Source organism: Lonchura striata, chromosome 15, assembly GCF_046129695.1.
Source record: "Lonchura striata isolate bLonStr1 chromosome 15, bLonStr1.mat, whole genome shotgun sequence".
Taxonomy (NCBI): domain Eukaryota; kingdom Metazoa; phylum Chordata; class Aves; order Passeriformes; family Estrildidae; genus Lonchura; species Lonchura striata.
Window position 1 is genome coordinate 5,489,471 of NC_134617.1, and position 16,174 is coordinate 5,505,644.

A 16,174-nucleotide genomic window follows, 5' to 3' on the forward strand; every position below is an offset into this window, starting at 1 on the left:
AAAGGCCTCAGGTCCATCCTAAGTGAGGAATGGCAGCAACGTGCTGGACTTTTGCAAGGTCCTACCCCCCACAGCTGCTACACACTGCGGTTATTTTAGGCTCTGAAAACAATTTATCAAATTACAGTTCTGAAAATGGTACAATGTGAGTCATATTTACTTCACATTTTTCTTTCTGCAGGCTCTCGCTATTGGCTGTGGGTTATTTATTACCTCTGGTGCCTGCTCTAAGAAGCTCCTCTCTGGCTCTGTATTTCATGTTTAATGAGTGCTTTTGCAATTTCATGACTGTTTCCTGAAGCTAAGGTGGCACTTAGCAAAGCCTAATGGTTTATGGCCCATTTCAGAGTCACTGATTCCTGCCTGTCCCCCTGGAGCTGTGCACAGCTCCGAGCTGCTGCTGCTCCCTGACCCTGCTGGGGACCAGCCCGTGCTTTGAAAGCTTTAAGGGAACAACAAGGGCTCTCTGACCTCAACCAGGACAAATTAGTCCATGTGATGGGGACTGTTCCACACCAGTGTGGTAGGGACTGTTCTGATGGTGCAGAAGGTGGACACACTCCACGGGAGATGTCCAAGAGCTCGCAGCCCCCTTGGTTTGAGGCCATGCAGTTACCATTGAGCCATTCCTGGATGGATTCCTTGCTCATGCTCATGTTTCAGCATCTAAAGGCACAACACAGACTGCCACCAGCTCCAGCTGGGACTCTGCAGGACTGGTTACTGCCTGCCCTTTGCCACATTCACCCAGTCGATGCCAAGCAGGTAACCCACAGCTCTGCTCTCTCTTGGCCATCCACAGGTCACCAAATTCACACTGTGTCTTTAAAGTCCTTGGTATGTTGTCCCCAGTGTATTTAAAAGCCTGTTTAAATCTCTGCCTAGTAAGATTGTCCTTAAAAAGGACAACACTTTCCTTCAAAAGCAAATTTTTGTCTCTTTGGGGCATTGAAGTTCCCTGGGGACTGGTCTGAGACTGAGGAATGCACATTTACAAGAGCAAGTTATTGCTGCAAACTCACCACCCGCTGTGCTGAGTGATGTGTCTGTGGTTTTGATCTTACTCTTTTTTTTTTTTTTTTAATGATAAATACATAGTGGCATATGCACTTACAACAAGCATGCTCTGAAAAAAAAAAAAAACAACAAACCTTCAGACAAATTTCCCGTGTTCCTTTCCACAACAAAACTGAAATAAACAACCCAAAAACCTCTACAAAAACAAAATACACCCCTGCACTTGCTCCTTTCTGCTGGGGAGAGAATGACAGAACAGATGTATAACAGAAGCTATTTATGTTGCTTAATGCATTACTGGAGAGATGCTGAGAGATAGTAGTGATAAGTTTAGCAGCAACCACATAGGAAATATATTAGAATAGAGCAGATATCCCCACCTGCCCACAGTGTCATTCTACCAAGTGTTCATTTCTAAGTGATGTGTCACAGAAATCCTGCACTGGGTTCGTGTGAAAAATACATGTGAAATAGGGAGCGGGCTCAGAGCCTTTCTGCACAACAACATCCTACAGAAATTCTCACTCGTCTGCTTCCTCCTGGCTTTCACATCACACAGAAATATCCCTCTCCCCTTACAACCATCTCAAGGAGCTGTACTGAGAGTACTGGGAGTTATAATAATTCCCATATTTAATTTTTAAGTTTTTATCACCTTGCCAATAGTTGTAGCAGTCAGAAACTGCTCTTGTGTTCCATGGGAAAATATTGGTTTCAATGAAATTGTAATTTTCATTATCAAGATGATTAAATCAACCAACATTAAAATAACAATGATGGAATAATTCTCATTTCCCATTTCAAAGTAAAATAAAACCAGACTTTGAAATGGTGATTCAAAGGTTGTTGTTTAGCTAGGGCAAATCTTGTTAGCTGAATCAAACCCACTGATCTTTCCCTGACACTTTTTATTAAAGATGTTACCAAATTTGCTATTCCTCAAAGCCTCAGCTTTTCACCTCTCCCTTCTCCTTGGATCAGAAATCATCCAGTGAAATGACCTCAAAGGAAGACATTCTCTTTCTCAAATAAAAGTAATGATGACAAAAACAACACTGAGAATGAAAATCACAATAACCTGATCCTAATGCATGAGGCTGGTTACAAGACAGCAATAAAGCTGAAATTCCCTCTGCTGGGAAGACTTTCTGGATTCTCTGCCTGGCCTCCTGCTAATCAATGATCAGGTAATAAAACATATTCATAAAGGCTGTCACTGTCAAAGTGCCCTGCTGGCTGTTATTTCCCTGCTATCACAAGCTCATTAACATTTGGATAAATTGGCATCTGATAGCCAAAAAGCCTGTGCTCAGTCTTCTCTGCCATCCCAGGGGAGCTGTGCTGAGCTGCACGGGGTTATCTCCCCTTGCTGATGGAGCTGTGCCTCCTTCTCATCCCCTGAGCTTTGATGCCACCACAGCAGGCTGGAAATCAACCTCTGCCCACTGTCTTCACCCTTAAGATGGGTATTTCTGGATGAAACTTCCTTTGACAAGAAGGGAGACAAAGCCTCCAAAAGGAAGGAAAAATTATCTAAATAAATCACAAGAGTCATTCACCAACATGGCCCTTTAGGAACATTTTGGATGTTGGGTCCTACTGAACATTCCGGCAGAAGAACTATTGGTTGAAATGGGAAGCAGAATCAAACTTGGTCTTTCTCTAACCTTTTTAAAGGCCCATAACAATTAAGCCACTATTGTGCTCCATAATGTTTGGCACAGACTATATAAACTTTCACTGTGCACTTGCAGTATTATTTCTCCCTATCTTTTTAGCTTTTAAAAGTTTTTATCTTCCCTATAATGCTATAATCATCTTATTTCTAGTAGCAACAAAATAAATGACTGACAAAATTTGATTGCAATTGGGTGGCTTTAGAAAAGCTTGTTATAATTTCTGTAAAGTCTTTCAGAGGAACTTCCTAGGAAAAATTTAAATGGTATTTTCATGGTGTCAAGTTTGAGGTCCCAAGTTCACAGCTGTGAGACCTGTGAACCTTTGGCTCTTTTCTGAGTCTGTAACTGATTCACAAACTACACTTTGTTTCAGGAAGGGAGCTCAAAGTAGAACCTGTTCAGCTTCAAAGCACACAGAAAGATTAAACCACACAAACTGGAAGAAGGTTCATTGGAGAAGGCAACCCACCTTGGAGAAATATCACATCCTTGCTGCATGAAAGCTCCTAGGGAGAACCAGAGGCTGTTGAATATCCCAAACTCATTTGTCTGCTCATTGGCTGGCTGGTCCCGTCCTTCCTCGCATTCCTCAGTGTGCCACTCATAAGGGCTGAAGCGACTCACCAGGAAGAGGACAACGCTCACTCCAATGTAGGCAAAAACAATGCACATCCATATCTCGTAGGCCAAAGGATCCAGAAAGGAAAAAACTCCTGGTTTGGACTTTTGAGGTTTTTTTATCATTATTGATATACCTAAACTCATGAATGGCTTGGAAAAGTCTATAACTTCTTCTCGAACCAGGGTGATGGTTAATGGTGCCACAGCCACATCTGCCCTCTGAAAAAGGAGACAGAAAAGAGATTTTCAGTCTGGGAATAAAATGTATCTACTAAATGCAGTGTCTGATCCTTTGATCTCTGTTTAACCTCTCTATCTCAGAAGAAATCAGAGAAAACCAATTCCAAGAAGAAGGTAAAAAGGAGAAGCCCATAATATTGGTGGATTATTTCCATTTCATCATTACTGATTACCAGATCTGTTTTGAAATCACAGCACTTTCTTTTTGCAGCCACCCAGCTCTTCTCATCTGATTTATCCACTGATGTCACAATATGATGAAGATGATTTTCTCTAAAAAGGCTTTATCACCCAGACATCAAAAGAGGCAAGGAAAGGCCAATCTCCTGAAAAAGGATGTCAGGATGTTTACTTCCATCAGGAACTGTCTTTTGATTGCATAACTGATGCAGGAGAAGAGGAAAGATGTTCCAGCAACACTGATATGCAATTTCTACTAATTTTGCAGTCCATCTTGAAAATGGAGAGGGAAGTATACTGAAATGGCTGGCAGCATTTACAGCAGAGCTACCATCAGGAGACAGATCATCCCCACTCCAACACAGTCTCACATGGACTTGGGGATTGATGTTCCCTGCATGACTTCCCTTGTAGAGAAAGGTAAATTAGACCCCTCTGTCTGAAGGATGATCTAAACATCACAGAGCATGAACTACCACACCAAACCAGGTTTAGAAGTGTAGGGTGCAGGTGTACAGCCCTGGTGATGGAAATGAGTGGCTGGACAGAAAGTAATCTCATCCTTCTATCCACCACTCATGTGCTGAGTGTTTGAAATCTTCTTATTCTTTCATCCTGCCATTACCATGCAAATATAAAATAGAGTAAAATTTGGAGAGTCTACCCATGGGAAAGTATGACCTTTCGATACTTGTTCTTCTAAAAATGTAAAGAAAAAGACTCTTGGAACTGTTGAAAGGAAACATTTTGACATTTCCATAGGCACAGAATGTGCTGTCTCTCCCTAAATTAAAACATTTTACTTGGGCTGATTGTTTGAGCTGCAGTCCTCTGGAGAGCTCAGGCTGAGAGAGGGCAGGACTCCTTCTAACTCTGGCGATTGGACCTGATCCCATCTCCCAAGAGCTAAATCTTAAGGTTGGAAACTCACCCCATAAACGAGCTCTCCCACCATGCCGTTCCACGTTTTGGTGTCGGGGTCCCGGGCTCCGTACTTGCCGTCGCGCACGATCTCCAGCCGGTAGTGGTAGCCCACGTGCTTGGCAATCTCGGCGGCCAGCTCCACGCAGTAGCCCTCGTACCTCTCGTTGCCCTCAAACTGGTTGGCGTTCTTCTTGAGCATCACATACGGGTCCTCCTGGCACACAGAAGAGCAGCATTGAGCCCTGATAGAACCCAGGCCTGGTTCAGGGGCTCCATGGGGTGGAAAAGTCTCTCCTCCAACCCAAGCTTCCAAAGAAAACCTAACAGTCTCTTGTAGTTTGGTCTCAAGGCAGTTTATTGCAAGCTATCCAAAAGATTGTCTTCTCTGGCTGCTGTGGTTTGCTCACAGCTCAGGCAGAGGCTCACACACACCCTGACATCCTCTCTGACTTCTTCTCTCCCCGCCCAGGGCTGCTGCTATCTCTTATGTGGTACATTACGTGATAAATGTTTACAGTTTTCCCCCAATAGCTACTGCCTATATTAAATGGTGCTCTTCTATTCTAAACCAATCTGTGAGTGCCAACATCACCAATAACATGGAGGCAAGGAAGAAGAAAAAGGAGGGACAGGACCGGCCTACATTCCTCCATCTTAAAACCTCTGACCCCCATGTACAAAGTAAAAACCCCCCCGTACAGGTGTTAAAACCCCCTTGTACAATACTAAAAGATTCTTCCCTCTACTTTGTGACTACTTCTACTATAATATATAAACTTTTGTGACTCCTTGTTCTACCTGCAAAGTTGGTAAATCATTCCATGGCTCAAACCCAAAATCACAGCTGTTTCCAGCTGCCTGCCAGGGTCTCAAATGCCTCTGACCAGGGCCTGGAACCTCCAAAAATGTCTGAGGGACATTTTGAGTTCCAACAGAGCCCCACTCCTCATTCCAGAGGTGCACACCAACTGGAGGCCAGCTTCTGGTTGCCCTGCAAAGGTCTAGCTTTGTGCTCCTGTGCTGAGGGACACAGCCAACACACTGTGGGTTTATTCTAGAAGGTATGAAGTCTGATTGTTTTTTTTTTTTATTGTGGCATATTCTTTTTATTCATGCAGAATCTGTCTGCCGCTCCTGCAGTGATGGACCTGAGGGGAATGGAGTAGCTGCTGGTTTTTGGGCAACAAACCTTCCAGTGTAACTCTGTGAGGGGTATTTAATTTATCTGCGCTGTGAATATTAAAGGCATGTCTGCTTGTATGGGCACAGGGAGAATCAAATCTGCTGGACAGGAGAGACCCTTAAAGTGTTTAACTCGGTTTGGGTATTGTGCCTTCTCTGCAGACTCCCAGTAAGCAATCAGCAAACAAATTAGTAATATTTCACATTTCTGCAGGGTAAGAGTATACAATGACACAATACATGGTACCATCTATTGTGGGGAACCTATTATTCCTTCATGATTGCAGAGGAGATTTGCTTTTAAAGCAATGATTCAGCCTCTCCGAACAAAAGAGCTTATCCTTCCCAAAACTGCAGTCCCCATTCTGTGGGATAAATACAGAGCACAGGTACAATGTTCCTAATTTACCTGTGTTGTTGCCTCTATCTTGTCATAATCTTTTGTGTTTTCTACACTTAAGAAGGAGAGCTCTTTAATACCTACTAAAATAGCCACAGCAATTTGCAGCTACCTTTATGGAGCTGGCAGGAAACAGTAAGTGCTATTATTATTATTGTTATTATTATTATTATTATTGGTATTATTAAAATTATATAATACAAAGAAGGGCCCATGAGTGGGAAGAGAGAGCCTGCCTATCAGGGAGATGGGGAGAGGGAGGGCTGGGATGGAAGTCATGGCACTTACCAGGATAGTTGTGACTATGTAGGTCCTGTTCTGCAGGCTTGTAGACTCATTGCCACTTTGAGTATCTACAGCTATTGGGACCAGCTTCTCGTCTTCATTCCAATAACCAATCTGCCCAATACAAAACCAGGATTAATATGACTTTGGAATATTAACCAAGATACAGTAACAGGGCCACCCAATCCAGATCAGCCTTCTCTGCGTGTTCATACCCACTCAGAAATCTCCTTTCCTGATTTTTCATGTCTTTGGTGAGGGGGCAGGGAAATTCCCCATCCCACTGTGCCTCCAGCCTGAAAATTATAATGTGCATGATGTGCAACAGTAGCACAGTGCTTGTATGCACGTAAAAACATTTATCACTTTGTACTGGTGATTATTGCCATTCTTACAAAGAGAATATACACTTTCCCTGTGTGACTTCCAAAATTATTCTAATGGTGAGCTTGCCTGCTGCAGGTGCAGGTGCTAGAGGGTGATGAAAAATCATCCTGCAGCTCAAAGCCTGCACGAATACAGGACTGACTTTTGGGACATCTTGAGACATCAGGACAAAAAAATCAAGTCAGAACTTCCCCCCGAGTCCTGCACCAGTGTCAAAAGTTTTGGTGTTATGAATAAACTGAACACTTGTAAACTTGTAACTCTAAGGTTAAATTCTGCTTAATAATAATCAGGGATCTGGGCAGCTAATCCACTCCTTGAAGGTAAAGCAGAGTGCCAGCAAATATCTCTAGGGAGATCATGGTTGAGGTTAACCACTTGGAGGGCTTGATTTTATAAGAGGATTTCCATCACCTCACGTAGGTATGAAGCTGCCTGAACTCTGCTCATATGAAAGGAATTTCTTATCACAGTAAATGGGAAAAGGTATTAACCAGGGCATGACCAGGAACCTGCTGATGGCAGATTAGAGATCATGACAGCTGAGGAGAAAAAAATGAAACTCTGTAGGCTTCTAATCACTCTTCATTGCACAGACAAAAAGAACAGAAAGTGAGGAAAGGGCTTTCAAAGTTCTGCCCTAGGGCAACAAAAGTGGAGACATGGGTGTTTGCTTTGAACCTCTAACCTGGTGGATCTAAAATACTACATGCATCATTGCAATGATGTACATGTCTTCCAAACAAATATTATTTCTGATGGCAAATACATAGAAAAATCAAGACATTCAGCCATTTAATTTCATCTCCTCTAGACTCTCTCCAGACTGCCAACTTATTGAAGTTCAGAGACCCAAACTGGACATGATGCTGCCTTTGTCCTCTTATGAATACTTTGCAGTGGAGGAAGACTGCTTTGTACATCTTCAAAATAACATTTATTTTATTTGTCAAAGAAAATTTGCCTTTTTTCGCTTGACTGTGGGGGGCTTTGATCTTACACCTGCTGCTCTCAAGTGTAAGTATAAATTTGAGATAGGGGCTGTAAATATAGAACTTTCATTATTTACATTTTTCTTAGTTTCAAACAAGTTTTTTATCTTTCAAGGTACTGAGGAGATGCAGAGAATGCCCCTTTCCAAAATACGTAGTAACTCTCCTTTATCAAGGAATATCTGAGTTATTCTCTGTTCTTCAAATACATGGTTATCTAAAGTGGGACATACGCACCTAGAGTCAGATTTTCAAAAGAATTCATGTTTCAAGGGCTTGGCATCTCTGAACAAGGCCAGATTTTTCAAAGAGCCTGGGATACAGAAAGGGATCAAGACTTCAGAAGAGCACAAAGGTCTGTGTAGCTATTGGGACGTGGTTAGTGGTAAAGCTTTTGTCACTTCAAGGAGAGCAGAATTAGGTCAACATAAAGGGTTCACTTACAATGGCTGGGGCAAACCATTCTGCCTGGCTCTGCCTTTGTTTATCCTTGGAAAAGTGGAAGGGCAAAGCCAGACCTATAGCTGGGCCTGCACCAATCTACTGTGCCAATAGCAAAGGTGAGATTACCAAGTTTTAGCATCCTGGAAAACTTTTGCCACATCTGAGATGCCCTTGTTGCTCTTGATAACACCTTCCAAATGTTGAACGTTTTTAGCAACACACCCCGAGTCCTCCCTGGTGCTTGCTTTGCTCATGCCTAGAGCTGGGAACGCCCTTGTGCCTCCACAAACAAACTTTCACCAGCAGGAATGCCTGTCGTGACCCAGCCACACTGCCCCTCAAAGATGGGCTGGAACCTGACACAGGATGTGGGGTCACTCTCTGTTGTACCTTTCTGATCCCATCGTGTTTCATCTCAATCACATGGAGGGTGTAGTTGGTCCTGCGTCCTTTCTCATTGAACTGGACGTTGCCAGACAATCCTTCAAAACGGACCTTAAATACATAAATATCAATGAAGACAGCAAATTGGTCAGCTTCTCATGCAGTGGTGATTCAGCAGCAGTGAGAGGGGAAGGGAAGAAGGGTGCTGAGTACAGTCATTACTCTCAATTCCATGCAGGGGAGGCAGCACATCTACCTGCAACTGGGATGTTGCTAAGGCTCACTCTCTACAGCATGCCTGGCCATGGGCACTGCCATCCTCTTATCCAACTCATTTATAAACCCTTTCTCTTAAAACTCAGTGGTTTAAAACACAGCACAGCCTTAGAGCTAGATCACCAATGTGAGCCCATCACCTCTTGGGATGTGACAGTCATCTAAATCAGCTCTGAACTCCTTGAGTTTGTGAGGTTCTATATTTTCTAAATCTGATGTGGAGTCGGGATTTGGTAAAGAATTTGTCATCTCAAATCAGGACTTGTAAATCAGGAGGAAATATGAAACCATGGCCATGGCTCTCAGCCATCATCTTTTGATAGAGAGGAGTCTATAAGTTATCAAGCAAATTTAATTACCTCTGCACCAGATTAATAAAATCTAACAATTTAGTATTGACATTTGCATAGGAAACTTTGAACTGTAAATCTCTGCTGATAACACAGCTGAGCTGAAGTTATGCTCACATCACATCCCACATCCTGAACTTCCCTTGCTGAAATGGAGAAGAGCTCCTGACTAGAGACACACTCTCTGTGGGGACCAGGCAGTGGGGACCAGGAACATGGAAAAATGAGTGCAGATTTGGGCTCCTATGGAGACCACCCGGAGAGGTGCTCTTTCTCTGCCTTTCCACTTGCTTTGGACAAACCTCTTGTTCCTGTAACTGAAGTCTTCCTACATGCAAAAAGGGGACAGGTATTTAACAGCCTTTTAAAATACCCTGAGATCCTCAGAATAAAAACCCATGGTGAAGAAATGAGGCTGTATCATTACAGAGGAAATCTGTTGTTAATCTGGTTAAGCCGTGTTTGTTTTCCAGCTGTTACAACAAAGGTTTGTCATGAAAATGAACATCTGCCAGCATTTTCTGAAGCTCTTTCAAACCAAGAGATATTCCTGGTGACATTTGGATAAACATGCCTTTCCCTTTTCACAAGACACAACATGCCCATAAAAAATAGATGTGCTGAAAAAGCACCATTGTCTTAAGCACTCCCAAGCCTGCTTTTTTTCACGTCTCCTTTGGTTTTCCTTTCAGGCTCTGACCGATTCTGAAGCTCAGGTCACAGATGCTTGTGCTTTGTAGCTTTATGTGCACTAAAAAGCAGGTTTACAGCATCAATTTCTTCTATCTGAGTGAATGAAATCTTAATCCTGTGATATCCTTGTGGCACTGAAACAGCAAAAGGGATCTCTGCTATCCACACTGCAGATGCAGCGCAACTGTTCTGCCATTCACCATCCTCTGAAGGTAAATGCAAAATGCAAAAATGCAATGCAAAATGCAAAAAGCAAAAATGCTGTTCAAAATGCAGTGAGGACTTACTTCAACAGTGCTAAGCACCAGACAAGTCAACTGAAGACATTAAAGCATGTTTGTGTGTAAGACATGGATGGGCATGTGGCTCTTTGCTGGGTCATCTGGAGCAGAAAGATGCTGTTATGGCCTTATGTTTTACAGGGTTAGTCAGCAGTTAAGGACTAACTTTCTGCTTATTAGATGTGCTGACCACATAATGATAAAAAAATAATTTGTTTAAAATTATCATAACCTTTTCAAAGTAAAATTGAAACCTTAATGTAGTGGTTTTAAGCAATAGTTTGTTGGCCTTTGCCTGCAAAAAAAGAAAAAAGGTAATTATCTCTAATAAAAACATACATTCTCCTTGAACATGCCAGATTTCTGTTTTTTAAATAATGAAGAATGCTTCATATTTCTTTTCATCTTTGCTCCTGCCATCCACTAATCCTTGTTAGGAGGTTGCAGTGAGGTGTGGGTCAGTCTATTCCTCCAGACAGCACAACAGGACAAGAGGAAATGGCCTCAAGTTGTGTCACGGGATGTTTAGATTGGGCATTAGGAAAAATTTCTTCTCCAAAAGGGTTGTCAAGCATTAGAATGGGCTTGACCAGGGAAGTAAGTGGCAAAGTCACCATTTCTGGAGGGATTTAAAAGATGTGTGGATATGGCAGTGCTTGGGGCATGGTTTAGTGGTTTAGCGCACTTGGAAATGCTGGGATAATGTTTGGTCTCAATGATTTTTGATCTTCCAACCTAAATATTTTTATGATTCTGTGATTCCTTCCTACACTAAACAGGAAGAAAACAATTTGGGAGCTTATTCCAGACATTTGAGTAGAAGCAAGTAGAGAAACATTTGCTTTTAAAAAGCTTATAAAATTTTAGGCATTAACAAATGAGAGGTGAAGAGAAAGCACACTGTGAAGAGCTGTAAGAATTGCCTTAATTGTGAATCTTTACAGAAAGGATAACACAAACCTTCAATTTTATCATAAGTTATTCTATTTCCAGCTGCCTCTTTTTTGCTGCGTTACTAAATACTGGAAGACTATTGAATTCATAGTTAAATTTTTTGCTAGGAGGCTTCTTGCCCTGCATGTTTCAGTCTTTTATTTTGATCATCACAACTGAGCTGGTCAAGCCTTTTTAAAATTATTATTTTTCATCTGTAAAGAAGCAACTTTTGCAAATGGGTCTTTGTGTTCTTTGCCCAAAGTCACTCCAGCTGAAGAATTAGGACTTTTGAAATTGTTTTAATGAAGATATAAGGAAACTTCAGAGGAGATTTTCCAACTCACACAAAAAAATGGTATTTTCCAGCTGTCTAATTTTGATACCCTATTCTCATAAATTCAATAAAGAAAAATGCTGGAGCAGCTATTGCTCATCAGAAGACTTCCAAGTATTTCATGTTTATTAGGTAACCTATCTCCCTAATGCATCAGGGAGGGTGATTTTATTATAAGGGCTTGGAGAAGCTGTGACAGTGATTTGCCCAAGGTCATACAGAAAGTCAGTGACAGACTTGGGAACAAATTGAATCCAAGCAATAAAATCAAATCAGATGCAAGATTTGGTTTTAAAGGAATTGTTGTTTACCAGTAAGCCAAAACCAAATCAAAACAAAATAATTGAGGAACTTTACATATTATACAAATGAACCACATAAATGTCAGTTTGTTGTTTTTTTTTTTTTGCCTTCTTCACAGTTAAGGAAAGAAGATGGGATAAGCTATATTTGGATAATACTGAACTAGCAGCATTTGCAAGAAATCCATCTATTTCTGTCAGGAAAAGAAAGAAAAGTGCTAGAAGTAAATGTCAGTCTTGAAATTTAATGAAATTTTAAAATATTCTACCTTGGTTAGTCTTTGATAAGAGTGAATTATTTTTCTCTTGTAAGTTTCACATTGTATTTTTGTTTATTCAAAAATCTAAATTGTATGCAGGAGGAAACAAAGCAAGACTATCAGATTTGAGGAATAAACTATCTAAATGGCTGCTCTTAAGACTTTTATGAGTCCTCACAGTATGAAACAAGCTGTAATCTGCACTTTGAGAACATTTTGGTGACAGCCAACACATAAGGCAAAATTCACACACATCCATTAGCAGGCTGGAACTAAAGCTGAGTTCACAGAGAGTCAAAGAAGCTGCAAAAGACATGGTCTGAGCAGGCGTGTGTCTTAGGGAGGGGAACATAAAGATTTCATGGGACAATAACAACACCAGAAATCAGAGCAGGCGAGGACACATCCGATGGAACCAGGAAAAGCAGTTTGCTGGATGCACCCCTGAGCTTTTCGGACCTCTCTTCTCCAGGTGCATCGGCTCCTCCTCACCCCAAGCGATTTGTGCCGCTGCTCCCGCTGCTGCCCACGCGTCCTGCCCCACGCTCAGGCTGTGCCCCCCGCACACCCACCCACCCCCAGCCGGCTCCCAACCTGCTGCAGGGCTCTCTGGATGTCGATGCCCTGTCCCCAGGGCACGGCGGGGTTGGCCAGGCAGTCGCCGGCGTTGCCGCGGCGGGAGATGTCGATGCGCTGCCGCCGAAGGTTCTGGAAGGCCTCGGCCATCACCCTCACGCCGTCGTACGTGAGCGCCGACGTGTACTGCGAACAGAAATGCCCCTCAGGGTCACTTTCCAGGTGGCTCGCTCTGATGCTGTTTGGTTTTTTGCCTTTTCTTTTTCTTTTATATGTTCCCTGTATTCTTCGCACATGTATTTGTAGCTCTGTAGCCTATGAGGGGCTAATTTTCCTGGTACTTTTCCATAGCCTTTCCCTAGGCAAAAAACCAAACAAATTCCAGAGCTCCAAGCCCCAGGAAGTACAAAGCCCCTGTGCTGTCCTGGTTCTTCCTGCAAACCAAGGTTGAGAACAGCTCTTCAAGATACATTTTATAGACAGAGCACAGCTAATGATGAGGGGAGGACTCCAAAACAAAACATGACCTGAGAAGAAGTTACATCACCACTTGTCCTCCTAATTGGTGCTTTTTATCAATTATGTTAATTCCCCAAATCCTATAAAAATGTACTCATCACTGTGGGGATGGGCATCTGTGGACATCTTTCCATAACTACCCTTGAAAGCCTTAAAATAAAAATCTGCTCTTATATTACCTCCTTACTAAAATTATCTTGAGTTTCATTTCCAGGTTAAGAAAAAGGCAACACTCTGTCCTCACCTTCTGTCTGTGAAGTTCAACAGCATCTTGTTCCCTGTAAGCTCCACTGCCCTGTTGACTCCTAAAAGTTGGTTTTGACTTTCACAGCTGGGAAGTGAAGGAGAAACTCCTGATTTCACTCCCTGAAGAAGACTCAGCCCTAAAAGTCCTTCACCTGTTACCCAAGCCTTTGTGTTTAATCAGAAGCATTGACTGAACTTTTAAGGAGCACATTATACTGTGTAAATGTGAGCTACATGAAATCAAGAAACAAGGGACTTTTTCTGGTCACGGATAGAGACCAGAAAATTCCATCTCAATTGGCAAAAATTCTGCAAAACCTGAGTTTATTCAAGCAGAAATTTGTACAGAAAGCAGTGTAAAACTCTCAGCAAGAACCATTACTGTTAACTCTTTTCTGTGATCACCTACTGATTTAGTTGTTTTCAACTTTCTTAAACTAATCCCAAAGCTAATATTTCTATGGCAGAGTGTTAGTCACAAATTTATTCATTTTCAAATATTAAACAGAAAAAAAACAACCTCTCCCTCCATTAATCTCTCAACAGCTTCAGGGCCTTCTGTGTCAGGAATTAAAATACTTTTTCCCTCTGTTGTATGCACTGATTTGAAATTCTCAAAAGGAACATCTGGAAAGACTTTATTATCACTGGATGTCTTGTAAACAAGTCAAAGGTTAAGGGCTTAAAGAGGCTTTTTGTTTTTTATATACTGAACACTATGAGATATTTAATTCTTAGCTTTGAGGGGGTGAAAACTGGGAGACCAAGTGAATATAATACATTTTGTATTTCTTAGGAGGCAGTAACTGCAGCCTAGTAAAATTCAGATAATGTTAAGGCAAATGGAACAGATAATGTTCATACTGAGAGTTTCTCAAGTGAGAAGAAAGAGCCATGTGTGATCACAAAGAGGTGAGCATAACTTAAACTGAGCCAGATGGAACCAAATGAAAGGTGTTTTTTAATACCACTTGCCTTTGGCCTCTTCCAGTCCACACGTGGATGCTCTCTGGCATCATTATTCCTCCACTGTTGCATGATCCTGGCAGGAACAGTATCTGTGTAATTCACCAGTTGGAAGCCAGTGACATTGGCTCCACTCTCTCTGAATTTGGTCAGGTCAATGTCCATGAATCCCTGGTACAGGAGAAAAACAGGAACAACTTATCAGAGGAAGACATATCTAGATGGGCAAGAGGAATCCTGCCTATGTATGGATATGGCAGACAGCTCAGGAAAAATATCTTCCCTCTGTGAGGAAATGTCCAACTCAGGAGAGGCACCAGCTCCCCAGTCATGATGTGAACTTGCTTTTCTCACAGGTTCTGAGCTAGCCATATCCTGCAGTTACCACCCAGGGAGACAAATAATCATATTAACAACAGTTCACCTGTGAGAAAGCTAGCAGAGTAATGGGAAAATGTATCCTGAATAATGGCTGAAACGAACAAAATCTGTAAAATATAATAAAAAGTATTTGTCAACCAGCTCTAAATTTTATACAGAATTGTTCACCCAGTCCTAACTTTCATGGACTCAGCAACCAATGGATAGGCTACTTCATTTCAAATCATAGTTCATAGGGAAAAGCAAATTCTGGGCAATTAACTTCCAACAGATCAGGAAGGAACTGGTTGGTCAGCTTCTTAAAGGAGTCTTAATATTAGAAAATTATAGAATAGATTTATAGAATTTGGCCATTTGGGAGAAAAGAAAGTGCTTTTCTAGACTTTAGATTACTAATTAAATACATTTCTTTCATTTCCTTATTGTTCTTGCCCACTTTTGGCTCTCTGCATGTGATGAACATATGTGCAAATACACGTGTGCATTGATCAGGGTGGCAGAATTAGCTACCCCCTTGAGTTAGAGGTGAAAATTTAATTAGAGACACACTGCAATATGGGGGAAGTGGTGATTTCTTGGTGTCCCAGCTTTGATCCCAGCTCTGCAGCCCTGCTGCTGGGCAGAACTCTTTGCTGTCCTTGCAGAGGTGCTGGGACAGGGGCTGTGCCCTCCTGCTGTGTGTGGGACAGGCTGAGCTCTGCTTTTTTCTTTAGGAACACAAGCACAAGAGATGTACTCAATTATTTGAGCTGGCACCATCAGCAGCCTCAGTGCATGAGGGGAGATGAATGGGGACTGTCACAATGCCATCATTTGAGCAGCAGAAGGGCTGGCTTGAGCTCCGCTGCCTCCCCCCTGCCCTGCTGCTGAGCGTTCTCTGCAGGCTCCTCCTCAGCCTGCCCCTGGGTTTCTCTCCCTTGTTTGTTCTCAGATTCACCATGATGAGCTAAAAAAGCCAAGTTACATCATTTCCAGGAAAACACCAATCAGGTTCCCAAAATGATGCTCTCTGTTCACAGGCTGAGGGAGCTAATTAGCTGATCAACTTCCAAAGTCAGGAGCAAGCCATTAGATGAGAACTGTTTTGGGAATAGACCATACCAGGAAAAGACTAAATTGCCCTCTCACATAAGTGTCAGACTCAGGGAGTCATAAGTGACTCAAAAATTACTTAAAAGACTTTCACATTTTTTTCTTCCAGCATTTTGTAGGCAATTTGGCATCCACTTACAAGGCTGAGGATTGGATACTGGTGTACAGATGCTCTAAATAGATGCCTTATTTTGCTTCCAAGTACAGTGATTTAGGTTAAAAGAAAA

At 42.1% G+C, this 16,174-nt stretch overlaps 1 protein-coding gene across 2 annotated transcripts in view; it reads right to left on the reverse strand.

The window, feature by feature from the left end:
- GRIA1 (glutamate ionotropic receptor AMPA type subunit 1) overlaps positions 1-16,174 on the reverse strand; it is a 124,382-nt gene that overhangs the window by 33,936 nt on the left and 74,272 nt on the right. For both annotated transcript variants that reach the window (XM_021552138.3, XM_021552137.3), the window contains exons 6-11: positions 14,484-14,645; positions 12,762-12,929; positions 8,742-8,846; positions 6,532-6,642; positions 4,669-4,875; positions 3,166-3,536 (exon numbers count right to left, since the gene is read on the reverse strand). In XM_021552138.3, the coding sequence (XP_021407813.1) occupies positions 3,166-3,536; positions 4,669-4,875; positions 6,532-6,642; positions 8,742-8,846; positions 12,762-12,929; positions 14,484-14,645 (1,124 nt within the window). The remainder of the gene's footprint in view (positions 1-3,165; positions 3,537-4,668; positions 4,876-6,531; positions 6,643-8,741; positions 8,847-12,761; positions 12,930-14,483; positions 14,646-16,174) is intronic.